The sequence below is a fragment of the Microtus oregoni genome, unplaced genomic scaffold (genome assembly GCF_018167655.1).
Source record: "Microtus oregoni isolate MIOR12 unplaced genomic scaffold, Mior012 000003F_ref0000135, whole genome shotgun sequence".
NCBI classification, from domain to species: Eukaryota; Metazoa; Chordata; class Mammalia; order Rodentia; family Cricetidae; genus Microtus; species Microtus oregoni.
The window spans coordinates 1,577,006-1,593,319 of NW_024543062.1; the positions used below are offsets into that span (position 1 = coordinate 1,577,006).

General features: G+C 41.2%; 1 protein-coding gene across 1 annotated transcript in view; it reads right to left on the reverse strand.

Moving 5' to 3' along the window:
* Positions 1 to 16,314, reverse strand: part of LOC121446547 (protein sidekick-1) — a 958,674-nt gene that overhangs the window by 584,898 nt on the left and 357,462 nt on the right. Inside the window, exon 3 of the mRNA XM_041649217.1 lies at positions 2,634 to 2,740. Coding sequence (XP_041505151.1) covers positions 2,634 to 2,740 — 107 coding nt within the window. The remainder of the gene's footprint in view (positions 1 to 2,633; positions 2,741 to 16,314) is intronic.

The following is a 16,314-nucleotide window of genomic DNA, read 5'->3' on the forward strand; positions in this document are numbered from 1 at the left end:
TTTTATTGATTAAAACAACCAAAAAAAATGAGATTACAGTCATTACACTGTGGATATGAAAGGGTCTTTTTTAAATTAGTAAATTGAAATTTTAAAATAATCTCCATATTGTTATCAGTTATAGTCAATGTATATACACAGAGTTGTTTCCACACCATATTGTATGTGTAGTAATGTATATGTGTACATGTTCCCAGGTATATGCAAGTATGTATGTATGTGGGGGAATGAATTGCAGGTGTGTGTGTATGTGTGTTTGTGTGTCTGTGTGTGAGTGTGTCTGTGTGTGTGTGTGTAGTAATGTATGTGTATACATGTTCCCAGGTATATGCAAGTATGTATGTGGGGAAATGAATTGCAGGCGTGTGTGTGTTTGTGTGTCTGTGTGTGTGTATGTGTAGTAACATATATGTGTACATATTCCCAGGTATATGCAGCTGGTGTGTATGTAGGGGAATGAACAATTGCAGATGTGTGTCTGTTTGCGTGTGTATATATGGAGGCCAGAGGATGATCAGGTATCTGTCCTGATGGATCTCCACCTGGTTTGGGGGACACTGACTCTCACTGAACCTGGCGACTGATAACTGGCTAGATGGACTGGCCAGCAAGCCTTGGGATGCTGCTGCCTCTACCTCCCCAGTCAGCACTATGGCTGGTTCTGGCATTGTATGTGGGTGCTAGGATCCAAACCCAGTTCCTTGCAGTTGTGTAGCAAGCACTTTACTGACTGAGCCATCCCCCTAGCCACCGTCTACTCTTAATTTCTTCTGCTTTTATCTTGGAGACAGAATCTCACTATGTAACCCTGACTGGCCTGGACATCACTACATGGACCAGGTTGCCCTTGAACTCACAGAGATCTGCTTTCTGAGTGCTGGGTTTAAAGTTGTTCACCAAACTGCCCGACCATCATGTATTATTAAGTATATCTCATTTTAAGATATTTTTCATGAAAGAAATGATACAGATTTACCATTAAAAGCTATTTTCTATGTGCCAGGGCCTGCTATGATGGCACAGAAAAGAGCTATCTAAGACTGTGGGAAATGCCCTTGCTTCTTAGAAAGTGAAGGAAGTCCGCACAAACTGAAAGACTGAGAAGCAAAGGGTGGGAACGAGGACATGGACAACCCTGCAAAGTCCAAACTTCATAAATAACATGTAGTACACTCTAATCAATTCCAGGCTCTTAACTTACTCAAATATGGTTTGGGTATTGATCCAAACTCTATTTATTATGTTTTCAATTTTTCTATTGAATAAAAGTTCTGAATTATTCTGTAGACAGCTTTGGTGGTGACTTCATCTTCACAAACCAGCAAGATTGATGTCTTCCTCGTGGCTTAAACAATAGCCAAACATGCATAATACGGGGACCTCCCTCGGTCATGGTGATTACGACAGGGGGATGAAATAGGTCTATGCTATTTTATATGCTAACATAAAGCTACGGATCATAACGGATGCCAAACTTAGAAGCAGCAATATTGAAACAGCCAAAGCAGAAGAGAAGCACTGCAATGTAGACTCAAGCCTGGGGCATCCGATAGTGTAAAATTTCAGAATGTTCTTCTGCTTGCTTTTAAACAAGATGACATTTCAGCAGTGTTTTCAAACGACACTGAAGCAGACCGTCCGCTAGACAGATCCTAGTCTTCAAAGACTTCCTATCATAAGGAAGGGGCAGCGTATAGGCCAGGTCTCCTGCTCCCGAAGACTGCGTGACAGTCAAGGTCTCTGCCTTTTGATGGTCCCTTCTTTTAAAAGTTTCATCCCCCAAAATGGATCTGCTGAATAAAGGCTAGATGGCTGCATTAATAACAGCTGGGACTTGACTGTCCATGTCTGCTAGGCAGCAAAATGGCTCCTTAGCAGATCCCAGGGAAGAACCAAGGAAATCTGACCTTAACTAGGTTCAACTTTTTATTCTAAAAATACCTTTAATCCCAATACCAGCAAGCCAATGGCAGTTGGTTTATACTAACCACCTTACTTCCCTCTCTTCCTGCTCCCATGGGTTTGGGAAATCCTTAATCTTCTCAGTTGGAAAAAAAAGCAACATCTCACCTGGGTATCTGTGTTTGTTTTTAGATTTTTAAAGTTATATTTATTTGCATGTTTATGTGAGTGTTTATTGCCGCAGGATATGTGTGTGCGCACATGAAGGTACGAGGAGAGGATAAGTTGAAGGGGTTCATGCTCTCCTTTCACCAGGTGGGTCCTGGGGATGGACCTCAACAAGTCATCAGGCTTAGGGGCCAAGTACCTTTACCCATTGAGATATTTAACTGGCCCTATACCAGTTTTAACCATAATTCTATTTTATTTATTCATTCATTCGTTTATAGCCAGGGTCTCATGCCGCTCCAGCTGGCACTGAACTCACTATGGAGCCAAGCATCATCTTGGACTTCTGATCCTCCCGGTCTCCCAGTTTGTTGCCTTGGTTGGAACACAGGGCATTATCCAAGCCAGGCAAACATTCTACCAAGTGAATTACATCCCCAGGTCTTATCGCACTACTTCAGAGGAACCAAGGACAAGTATCAATTGCCACATCAGAAAGTGCCTCCCCACACTGCTGCAACTCTGCCCGTTGCTCAAGGCCGGTGCTCACGCTGCATACGCACATGCCACTTGAACTTCAGATCTTCTCTGCAAGAGAGCGCCCATCCTGTTCCGCACCACACAGCGGTAAAACCCGGCATCCAGCTTCTGTAACGAGGGGATGATATACCTGCAAAATGCCAAAAAAGACGTGTCAGTTATCAATCCTGGAAGAGCAAGGGCATCCCTTCCATAAGATGCTCAAGTGATCATTTCCCTGGTACTCAAGATGCACTCAAGCCTCGCCAAGGGAGACCACTGTGAGTTTGCTTCACCAGCATCCCAAGTCCAGTGAGGCTGCAAACTAGTACATGGAGTCAGGACTCATGCTGTCCCCTACGGTCAGCACAGTGTCACGCATGTTGGCGCATGAATATGTAATGTTCCCATAGGCTCACTTGTCTGAACTCTCAGTCCTCTGTTGGTCATGCTGGTTTGGAAGGCTTAGCAACCTTTAGAAGATAGATTCACTGGAGTAAGCGGGCCATTGGGAGGTTTTGTGCTTTCTGACTCCCAAGGCACACATGTGACAAGCTGCCTCAAGCTTCTGGTGCTATGCTTCTCCACCATGTTAGACTGTATCCCACAGAGCATGAGCCACAATGAAATACTCCCTCCCTTAGGCTTCTCCCTGTCAGGTGTCTGAGAAATGTTAAATAACCAGCGGTCAGTGCAACTAAAGCAGACTTTTCAGTTTAAGAAAATCACCTATTCTTACAGTGCCAAATCTCAGGATTTACAGAAATACTTTCTGGAACTGTGGACTCCTGCACACAAAGTCCAAGTCACTCCGTATGGAAAACCACTGCCACTTTCAGGATGAGTTGTGGCTGTCCTCAGGCGAAGCAGGCCCAGGCCCAGGACCATCCTGTCTCCACCCCAGTGTGGATATCTGCTAGTATAAAGTATGCTCCTCGGGGATTTCCTTTTCCACATGCTGACACTGACAATAGCTTTGTTTTTTTCAGATGATGAAATAGGGTCAGACGTAATAATTTACCTTGTGTAATGTGATGGATTCTAGTTTTCATACCTAGGGCTATAATAACCCCTCACACCCCATACCCTTCCAAAAGCCTCATCGGCATTAAAAGGACAGTAAGAGAGACTTTCTGTACCAGTCCTACTGAAGTATAGCATGAGTTTTATAAGTCAGGATGTTTGAAATCCATGTTTGAAACCAGCAGGGATGTAGTTAATCATCACTGGATAGAATTCAACAGCTCCTGAACCCAGACCTGAGGTGGTATTTAACTGATTGTAGGCCATGGTCATAAACCAGCCAAGAACAAGTTTTGTCAAACTGCCTGATAAAGGGTTAATATTCAAAATATATGTGGAGCTCCCTAAAGCCCAACAGGTAGAGACACTCATCTGAAGAAGGCAAAGGGCCATGGGGTTTTCAAGAAGGTAAGTAGAGCATCCATGGTACTCAGTGCATCCACGGTACTTAGTGCATCCACAGTACACGGCATTCACGGTACTTAGTGCATTCACAGCACTTGGGTATACTCATGGTACTCGTTATCCACGGTACTCTGCGCACTCACGGTACTCGGCATTCACATTCACGGTACTCTGTGTACTCACAGCGCATTTACCATCAGAAAAATGCAAACCCCAACCACACCAATACTACAGCCCCCGGCTCCTAAGAGCCATGCTGAGGATGGAGAGAAGGGAATGTTGTCCACTACTCCTGGGCACGTAAACTGAGACAATACTACACAGCGAGTGCTCTTTGCAAAATTAAAAATGGAGCTATTATAGACTCAGCACTGCTTCTCTGAGGGGAACCTGAAATCAAGACCATGGGGACCCCTGCACCCCATGTTCACTGAAGCTTCCTAGCACCCAAGCTCTGGAAAGAACCCAGGAATTTGTCAGCACAGGAGTGGATGGAATATGGTATAGATTTAAACCAAGAAAGGGGGTTTTCCCACAAGAACATGGATGAACCTAGCAGACATCCTGCTCATGCAAACAAACCAGTCACAGGAGGAGAAACACGACATGCAATGGTGACAACCAGGGAGGGAAAGTGGGGGTTGGACAGCACCAAAGAAAACCAATGTTTAGTTAGGTAAAATGAACAAGTCATATCAGTGTTCTGTGAGACATAGAGAACACAGCGAGCAATGTGGTATTGTATATGTATGGTTGGCCAAGGAACTACTGAGGCATTTTTTTTAATGTTTAAAATTCTGTTTATCAGTGTGGGTGTGAATGATGTGTTGGGGGTATTCATGCCACAGTGTACATGTTTAGGTCAAAGGACATCACTGTGGAATGCGTTCCCTCCTTCTACCTTTACACAGGCTTCGGTGACCCAATTCAGGTCAAAAAGCTTGCATGGCCAGAACCTTTACCTGCTGAGCCATATTTACCAGCCCTACATGTTCTTATTACATAAAAACAGTATTGGAAAGACAGGATTGGAGCAAATGTGTGCAAATGGTGATGAGGAAGTTGTGACTGGTGTCAGGGTACATGCTTATCCTAAATTCACTGGGTTGTGTGTACTACACATAGACAATGCATTGTAGGCCTACCCTATCATATTAAAATAAGACACATTGGTTGAGATGACTTAGCATTGCAAACAGGAGGACCAGAGTTCAAATCCCCAGAACCTATCAACCAGGCTGTGATGGCTACACATACTTACAACACCAGTGCTGAGCATGCTGTGCAAACATGAGGACCTGCGTTCACAAGCCCAGAGCCCACCAACAAGGCTGTGCATGGTTGCACATACCGATAGCCCCAGCGTTGAGAGATGGCAGACACAGGAGGATTGCTATGGGTTTCTGCCTGCAGACTTAGATCCACAGTCAGTGGGAGACCCTGTCTCAAGGCAATAAGGAGGGGAAGAGAGTGCTGGAGCAGGCTATCAGGCCTCCGAGCACACTTACATTTGTATACACACATACACAAAATTAAATTAAACTAAATATGTGGGTTGGTGGTACTCACTTGTCACATCCAAGAGGTCATTGTCGCATGCCCTACCCAAGAGGTTGAAGTGAATGAAACATTACAATGTTCACACTGTAATAGAACAAGGGAAACTTTCATTCTAAATGAAGAAAGCAAGGAGTAAGATTGGAGCCTGGATGTTTTCTCATTAGGAAGGGCGCAGGTCATGAAAGGTCACATGTACACAGTCTCCTCAATATCTGAAAAATGCAATGCTGCTGCTGTTTTTCCTTAACGAAAGTGATGCTCCGGCTGCGGCTGTCTAATCTTTTGAAGACATGTGTTCTTACAAAGTATAATCAGAAACTTAAACCAACTTGGGCAAAAGACACCGTGTTAGCGTGTTCTGTTTGCTCTGAACCAAGTAGACCTGGAAGCATTGATAATCAACTAATCGCTCATCTTTTTTATTCAAGTATGTCCAATTAGTCATCCTGGAAAAGGGAACCCAGAGGAATAATTTTAGGTGAATAAAACACTTGGACAATACAGGCAATTCAGCAGTAAGCAAATATTAATCAAAGTGAGTCTCCCTCTGATAACCTTGCAGTGGTCCTATGGTAGGACTCATAAAACCTTTTATGATAGGAAAAAACATTGCTGAGCATTAATCTTAAAAATTCTGTTCTATTATGAGGAACAGTTCATCCCAAACAAAATTAATTAGTGAAGACAATCAGAATATACCAAACCGAGCACAAAGAGTCAATGCCGTGTATTTAAATTACAAATCAGACTGGAAGGCTGCGGGCTTTGATTGTTGTGTACTGTAATTATAGGAATGAGGGGTGCTGGGATTAGGTTAAAGCAAAATCAACAGAAGTTTTTAGAGGAGCATGAGGACAGGTCATTGGAGCACAGCTCTGGAGAGCTGCAAGGACAATTGGATCGTGGCGACATGACCATGTTTACATAACTGTTACCTGATCTACTTTTTTTTTCTCTTTTTAAGTATCTTACATAGATGAAAAAATTCTTGTGAATTTCTACAATAATCTTATATGCTAATGCACAGATATAGCATTGCTTTCAAACGACAGGAAGAGGCGGATAGGAAAAGTGAGTATTAGGCATATGTCGCCATGTGCCGTCTCCAAGGATAATGTCGCACCAGGGGAAAATATACAAAACCGTTGTGAAGTCCTCCACCTCTTACCGGAATTCCTGCACAAATTATGTTCCCCTAACAGATGGGAGTGTTCGTTGTAAGCCTATTGTTTATAAACACACATTTTTAAGCAGAGAAAAGTTTCCTGGCTCATTGGAAGAAGGTATGATAAAAATCGTGGTACCATATGCCGCTCAGCACAGGCAACACTTGCTCCTGCTCCAGTCAACACTGGGCCAAGGTATGAACACATCCCACCAGGGTAGGGCTCTGCTAGACCAACACAGCACTCCAGGACAATAGAACTCTAGATCCCATCAATGCCAGGGATGGCAGGGCCAAGACTCCTGGAGATAGCACCTTAGCCACGAATGCTACCCTGAACACACACCAGAATATTCAAGGCTTCTCCTTCCCGGCCAGCAGTAAATGCCTAGCTAGGAGAGGATGGAAAACTCACACTGAGTCTGCCCAGGATCTGAACCCTCTTCACATTTATGGACACTACTCTAGAAGCACGTCTCAAAGAACCAAAGATCACAGTGGCTATTCTTAGGCTCACTCCAGAGCACAGGGACATCACACAGCCAAGTCAACACTGCTGCTGTGGCCTGGTACTGCAAAAGAACTGGCCCAAGAGCCAAAAGGTAAGGTGAGAAATATGGCAGTGGTTGGACACGATGGTGATTGGACATGACAGTTGTGGTAAGACAAGGGAGATAGGACATGGGTATGCGTCAGTGCAGTGGTGGAATACGGCGATGACGGGCACCAGAAGTGACAGGGTACAGCAATGGTAGGCTATTGAAATGGCAGTGTCATAGTGGCAGAAATGCTGGTGGGGGAGACATGGGAGAAGTAGTGACGCAGCTGGGGTGAAGACACACAGCGGCAGAGGACATACATGGCTGTGGGGAGATATGGCAGTGGTAGAAAGGAAGCAGTGGCAGGTGGACAGGTGGAGCAAAGAGAGTGTTGGACAGTAACCGAGGCAGCACCTCAGATCATGGCGTTCAACGTCAGTCCTGAGGGGACAGGCTTCTGGGATGATTGTGGCACTGGGGGCTTGCTTCACTCTACTCTGCCAAACCTCCATTGTCTCCACAATTCTAAAGATACTTCACTATCTGCAAAAGCACAGCTCATGAATGACAGTAGATTTAATGAAGTTCAAAATCTACTCCAAATGCAATAAAAACAACTGGGGGGGGGGCGAGATTAAAACAAGATCAAAGCAACAATGACCACGGCTTCCTGCTGAATTGCCCGTGACCATTCATTGATACAGAGTAAATAAAACAAACAAATAGACAAAAAAAAAAAACCTCTAAGACAAATTAGACTGATAGTATGGAATCTTTCTGGAAAAGAACTATTCTGTTTCTAGAAATGTATGACAAAATATAACTTATTTTTAAAGGGTTACTGTTTGGCAGCCATTCACAACAAGAGGATACTAGGACTGAGAATACTCATCCGGGCAACAAAACCACACTTCCAGAACAAGGTCCAGTCTAAGTATCTTGGGTGGGGATGTAGCTCAGGTCATGGAATGTCTGCCCAGCAGGCACAAAGTCATGTGTTTGATCCCTAAACCAGGTGCAGTAGGGTGCCACACACTATAATCCTCATGTATTACAAGCAGGAAGATCCGGAGTTCAAGTCATCCTTGGCTGCACAGGGGACCTCAGTTAGCCTGGGCTAAGAACTCTGTCAACCAAACAAACAAAGAACCAACCAACCAACCAACCAATCAATAAAAAACTACTGCTAATAATAATGATGATAACATAAAATTTTGGGGCTGGCAATTAACTTAATGGTTTAGTGCTTGGCTAGCAAGTATGACGCCCTAGCACACCTTAGAAAGAAATGAGTAAGACAATAAGAGGGAGATTTCCTAAGTGGTAGGAGACTTCCCTGGTATCCATAAGGTATAGGTTCAATCCACAGCACCACACAAAAAAATCCACTAGTTACAAGTATAATTTTATGCTAGCACGATACCTATTTTTCATGAACAAGCACCAGATTTTATAATAAGTTTTATGTCTTTGGACAAAAGCTCATTCTTATTTTTATAACTAAAAAGAGGGGATTTAGGGAAATACACATTAAAAGCCATGTGTAGGTTCACAAAATCACCCCATCTTGGGAAGGTTAGATGATAATTATGTTTTCAAATTTTTTTTATAAATTTCCTATATTAAATTTTAAAAAACAATAATCCAAAGTGGAATGAGTCTGTCGCTGACTGTTTCCTCAAGCAAAATAATGATGAAAAAATCTACACTGGAATTTGATAAGAAAATAGATACACAATTTTGAAGGTGTGCCTGACTGACAGGTCATACGCACTGGGGGAAGTTGAAGGTTATGCCCTTAGAAGAGTTAAATCATCAGTATGAAGTTAAAGTGCACAGAACAGGAGAGATGGAGTTATCCATTGGGAACCCTGTACTTCCAAAAGTTACGATGTACGTGTGTGTGTGTGCGTGTGTGTGTGTGGGGGGGGTTATTTAAAAATTATTTTAAATGAAGAGGGAAACTAAACAGGTGCCTGTGAGTCTGGGCTACACGTAGCAAGCAGGTACTAGTGGTGTCAGGGTTCAAATCTGGCCATCCAAAGATTCCAGAGCCCAATGCGATGCCAAGTTCCCACAAGCATCTTACTGATGGATATCACAGGTGACTATGTTTAGACTCTATTCTAACATTGACAAAAGTCAACCCAAAGTTCAAGAGTCACTGTTGGGATATTCCAGGACTCTGTTTTTCACCAGTGTAAGCAATGTTTTGGAGACTGTTCATTCTTTCTTTTTCAGGGGCAAAAAGGTGAAAATCTCCATTTCATGAAGCTCAAGAATGTGACAGGAATGCATCTGTCAGATCTAGCATTATTAGGATTAAATACTCTCAAGTCAGTGTGAATTGAATGTCAGAAAACCTTCGGGAAAGAGGGCATTGATTTTTTTTTATGGAGAAAAATCTTTTATTCCATTTGTGATTACTTAATTCTTTATGATGTGAGATTCTCTGTAGACATAAAAAATGGGGACCATTACACCAAGAACTGAAGTATGAAGACAAATGTTACCCTTTGCACAGTTAAAAATATCTACACCAAGGTATAACGAAAAAGGGATCTAAGCGATAAGCATGATAACAAGCACTAGTGAATCAGGATCATATAGTTAAAGCTCCTGCTGTCTCATTTGGAAGTCCTTGTCAACAATGGATCATATTGGATGGGGTTGTCTTGATGGCTAAGGCTTTTCACTTAGACTCCACAATTACCCTAATACAAAAGACCCAATGAGATTAATTATCCACATCCAAATCATCTCCAATAAGAACTTCAAGAAGCCACATGCCAGTTCCGTTTGGGAAATTCCCCAAGAACAACCCTATCTGCTCTGACTACACAACAAAGACAGTCAAACTGAAGCCAGCAACCAATTCCAGTAGCACAAAGTTTCGTGGGATCCACATGAAGACTGGCCACACCTCACTTACACTAAAGATTGAAGTCACATACCCTAGCACGAGTTATGCTCTACAAGCCTGGGAGAGCAGCATGGCTCACTTTTTCTTGGAGTGAGATCGCAATGGCCTATCCATCCTTAAATTCCCACACTTATTATCCCCAGCTTTCTAGACAAAATGATAATTTGATGCTTCAGAAATGAAAAGTCCATTTTTCAATGACAGAACTCACAAATATAGTTTTATGATAAAGAAGGAAGTTGAAGTCATATTGAAAGGTTCATACCCAATTCACAACCATCTCTATATGGGATACTAGGAACCAATTAAGCAACACAGCATGAAACTACATGAGGTCATATATATATATATATATATATATATATATATATATATATATCACAATTCTCATGGCTAGGTTGAGTCCAAATAAAATCTGTTTATGTGAGTGAGTTCATTCACAGAGATAGCACCACTGGGATGTAAACCATTAGAGGAGAATTAGCATAACTGAGGTTAGGAATCACTAGGGGAGTCCATCTTTGCAGGAAGATACAGATGAGAGTCACATTTGCTTTAGATAGTTGATGAAAATAACAATCTGTTTCATCTAAGAAGGAAGTGTTCACACACACACACACACACACACACACTTTTCTTGTTGAGTAATTGATTAAGAAACAATGTATTAAGCAGTATATGAAAGGATGATACTTGTAGTTCAGGGAAGAATTGTACTAGGGAGACGTACTTCAACATGTAAGGAATATGAGCAAAAGACAAGTCTGTAAATAAAAACATGTTAAAACAAATCTAATAAAATTATATTAAAGAGCTAAGTCTTCGGATATAAGGATACAGTATATTTGGCCAATAGCCAGGCTCTCTTATTTCTCTCAATAATATTTTTTTTAAGTTTTCATTGTAAATATTATGTACATCATTTGTCAGATTTATCCTTATGTATTTCAGTATTTGGTACTATTTTTCATTTGTGGTGTGTGTTGTGTGCGTGTTATATTATGGATAAGGAAGGATGACTGTTAAAAATAGAAATAGGTGAATTGACGTATATTTTTTATATACTTAACGTCTATCTGGTAGTATTACTGACCTCACTATATAGGTAATTATACTGTTTGACAATGAAATCAGTATTTTTTCTTTTGCAATATAGATAACTTATTTTTCTTGCCTTATTGCACTGGCTACTAAGTCTACTATCATAATTTGATGCTTTGTAACTTTGTGGCTCTTATTCAAATTGGGAGAAAAGTAGCATTGTTTCTTTAATTATTTTCCCTTGCCCTTTCTTCAGTTGAAGTTACACATACATTTGAGTTTTCTTGTTTCTAATGCTTATTTAATTGTTTCTTTAATATGCCTTTTATTTTGTATAGTTCTGTTGATGTATTCATGATCTTACTCATATTTTCTTCTGAGCATTCTAATCTCCCTCAGATACAGTTTTATCTTTAGAGTTTGTCTTACTTTGATTATCTATAATACAACCATAATTGTCTCCCAGCCTTTCTCTGCTACTTGGTGTCAGTTCCACCATGGTTTCAATAGCCTTTATTTTCCTTCTCACTTTACATCATGCAGTCCTGCCTCTTTGCAAGCTTGATACATTGATTAAATTTTAGATACTATGAAGTTTCATTTGTTGAGTTCTAGCTACCTTGGCATTCTTATAAATGTACTTAAACTCTGTAGTGATGCTCAGAAGTAATTAGCTCAACCCTTTCAAAGTATTGCTTTTTAACAGTAGCTAGGTGGGACTACACCATATTTTGGCAGAGAACAAGTCATGATCAATGTTCCTTATACTAAGCAACAGATTGATTGATTAGATTATTTCAAAATAGTGATTTTTGGTCAATTGCGTTTGCTCAATTTGAAGGCCAGATTAATAACATTTTCCCAGCTGATTTGTTACTGAAATCTGCACAAATACATTCCTTTGATTTTCCTAAAAGGAAAAACATTCTTTCCTTAAAGGATGCTAAGCTAACTTTTACAGAATGGTTCTTCCAATGGAAGAGTTTTGTATGTGGTTAATTGTGAAGGACATGTAGTACAAACAGAGCTGGCCTCAGCTTAAATAGTTGAGCTGCGAACTGTTGCGATATTATTTCATCTTTTTGCATATACGGCATTTAATCTATATACTAACAGCCAATATATATTTAATGCTCTTTAAGTCCTAGAAACCATCCCATATATCAGGACTAGCAATAAGCAAGTTAAGATGCTGTCCCAGCAAATTCAAAATGCCATACAACAAAAAAGGTTACCCTGCTTTGTAGGGCATATCAGAGCTCATTCAAATTGTCCTGGTCCATTAGCTGAAAATAATGCATTGATAAGCTTTCAAAAATAATTGCTTTATCTCAGGTTGAGATTGCTCAGTGATCACATGCTCTGCATCATCAACATAGTATAAGTTTAATAAAACAATTTAGATTAACAAGGGAAGCTGCTTGACAAATTGTTAAGCAATGTGATATATGCTCACAGTATTTACCTGTACTTCATCTGGGGGTAATCCCTGAGGACAACTTCCTGCTCATTTATGGCAAATGGATGTTACTTGAATTGTAGAATTTGACAAATTAAGATATGTGCATGTGACAATCGATACATACTCAATATTCTTGATGACAATTGCACAAACTGGAGAAGTCACTAAGCATTAATAACTCATTGCTTAAAATGCTTCTCATACATGGGGACCCCAAAAATCATAAAGATTTTTTGTTCAATGCATCCCTAAAGATGGATGATGTGTCCAGATATGTTAGCAAAGCATTTCAGCAATTTCACAGTAGGATATCAAACATAAGACAGGTATTCCTTATAATCCTCAAGGACAAGGAATTGTAGAGCGTGCCCATGCCTCCTTAAAAACACAACTTCCAAAAAATAAAAACAGGAGATTATCTCTTCAAAAACCACATAATCCCACTGTTTACGCTAAACTTCTTGAATATGGATATTCATGAGCAGTCTGCTATGGACAGATTTTGGCATGATGGCACCAAGAAAACCTTTGCTAAAGCAAGTCAGAGAGACCCTTGCACAGGATTATGGAAAGGACCCAATCCTGTGTTAATATGGGGTGGAGGACATGTCTGTGCTTTTTCACAGAATGAAGATCAAGGGAGATGGCTTCCTGAATGTCTGGTTCAATGTGTCCAGCAGAGGAATGCCAGCCCTGATGTCATTGCAGTTGCTGATGACTTCATAGAAAAAGTACAAAGAGGTTCCTGAACCTGTGATCCTGACCTCCTCATACCACCATGTTCCTGACTCACAACATCATGCTGCAGTCTGAGAAGGGAAGGAAGGAAGATCATGATGACAACTGATGATTCCCAGTCTCTTGATGGACTTGCTGCGCAAACTTCCAGACCTAGTGAGTACTGTTTTACATTGGAACAAGACCAGAAATGCAGACTGAACATTTGACTGTTTTATACTTTTGGACACAGGAATCAGATTGCCAGTGAGGTATTCAGTCTGCTTTTGAAATATTGAAAGAACCTGAGAACTGAGACCTCAGTTTTCCCCTCAGGGGAAAAAGACTCATTACAAGGAGTGACTGAAGCCCCTTTTCCGATGTGAGGAGGGTAGCCTAAGGGTTTTTTCTGCCGCTCAGAGACTGGGACAATTGCTTAAGAACAGCATAGCAATTGGACTCTCACCTATTACAAAAACCTTTCTTATTATTAGAAAGGATTTAAGAGAATTGTGATTTAACAAATTGTGTTATGGTATTGACCTGTTAAATTGTGTTATGATATTGACCTGTTAATGCTTTAGCTCACTATAAGATGTTAGTGATTAGAAAAAGATTAGAACTTGTCTAAAAAAAAAGTTTGACATTACCAATGAGCTCTTGAATTTGACATGTTTGATAAAAGTTTAGATTTTGATACAGCTAAAAACTGTTAAGAAACACTCTAGACCAATTCAAAAAGGGCATTCCCAATCCTGGTGACCCCCGACTCCTTTAATTAGGGGATACTATAGCCATAGAAGTGTGTATAGCACAAAATATTATCTGCTTGCTTATCATTATTAATTGTTGATGAACTCTCTTGTCAGAAACTTGGCTCAGAGACACAGAACCCAGAGGTACTTTCTCCCTTAACTTCCCTTGATTATGGAGGTCAACAGTCAGTGATGGGTTTGATCCCTTTTCCTCCCAGGTGCCTAAGACATGAACGTGTATGATTGGAATGCATGTAGTAGAGACAGGTAAGTCTGGGAAATGGAAAAGTGTTCAGCTAAGGCAACCATCTGTTCTGTTGCAGAAACACAGGCTTTATTAAAATTTATAAAAAGGGAGGAATTGTGGAGGCCCAAAAATGTGAGCCTATTTCCACCTTGACCAAAGGTCAGAGAGTTGGAATTTACCTCTATTCCTTCAAGGTTATTGTGTTTCTACCTCAAACAAAGGTTCCAACTAGATTCAGACAGAGAGTTCTGCTTTCTCAAGGTTATTGTCAACAGGTGGGGCCAATATCTACACCTTGTATTTCAGGAATAGAGAAGTAGATATGTTTCCACCTCAAACAAATTTCTAAGGATTCAACTAAGGTTCCAGCTACCTTGTGGAGATAATATTGGATTCCACTTAAGGAGTGATTTGCCTACGGTATATTTTGGTCTAGGGTGTAAGCATGTCTTGTTTTGTCCTAGCAACAGAATGTTTAACTACAGACGTAGCCCACAACCTTCAACCAGTCTATTCATTTACTTGTATCATGTTAATGCAGTTTTTTTTTAATGCAGTTTTTTTTTTATATTACTCCTACCTTTTGAGGTCAGAGTATTATGAGCAATTGGAAGTTAAACACAGGCGATTTCAGTATTCACTGGAACTCCCTCCTGGTATTATTCTATATGCTTCTGTTTTATTGTTTTTATTTGTGTCTTTGTATTCTTTTTTTTTTTTTGGTTTTTCGAGACAGGGTTTCTCTGTAGCTTTGGTGCCTGTCCTGGAACTAGCTCTTGTAGACCAGGCTGGCCTCGAACTCACAGAGATCCGCCTGCCTCTGCCTCCCGAGTGCTGGGATTAAAGGCGTGCGCCACCACCGCCCGGCTTGTGTCTTTGTATTCTTTACTAATCTTCCTAAATCCCTATGCCCCTACCCTGGCGAGTGGCATTTTTGCTGTGGCTGGTCCCTGACAGAGGCTGCTTTTCCTCTTGACACATGTTCAATATCTGATGCTGACAGAGATAGCTGTTGTAGATAAGGATGCTCTGCCGTGTCTCCAGTAACCTCAAAGAGTCAAGTATAGACCCTTAAGGTTCTAGCACAAAACTGTGCCTTCTTTAGTGGGCAACTCCAGATACTGAAAAGCAATTCCTGTGGTGCGGAGTGATAAATAAGAGCTAGGCTGTGGGTATTAGAAAATGCCCATGGAAATAACTCTTACAAAGGGATTATCAGAGCCATATAATTCCAAGAATCAAGGCTGCTCTCTCAACAACTCTTAAGCCACACAAACTGATGGAACAGCTAAAATCCTAGGCCTGCGTAATGCATGACCATAGCATGCTGGACACGGAAGTGCCACACTATAGCCTTCCGGGAATACTGCAAAGGGGCAGCTTTGCAAGCAGCATGTTTGGCCCTCTGGTGGTTTATTACCGTAGTCATCTAGAGAAGACCTAGAACCACCTAGGAAAAGAACCTCTGGGTGTACCTGTGAGGGACTACCTAGGTTAGATTGGCTTCTGGGTGTACCTGTGAGGGACTACCTAGGTTAGATTGGCTTCTGGGTGTATCTGTGAGGGACTACCTAGGTTAGATTAGCCTCTGGGCGTACCTGTGAGAAACTACGTAGGTTAGATTAGCCTCTGGGTGTACCTGTGAGGGACTACCTAGGTTAGATTAGCCTCTGGGCGTACCTGTGAGAAACTACGTAGGTTAGATTAGCCTCTGGGTGTATCTGTGAGGGACTACCTAGGTTAGATTAGCCTCTGGGTGAACCTGTGAGAAACTACTTAGGTTAGATTAGCCTCTGGGTGTACCTGTGAGGGACTACCTAGGTTAGATTAGCCTCTGGGTGAACCTGTGAGAAACTACTTAGGTTAGATTAGCCTATGGGTGTGCCTA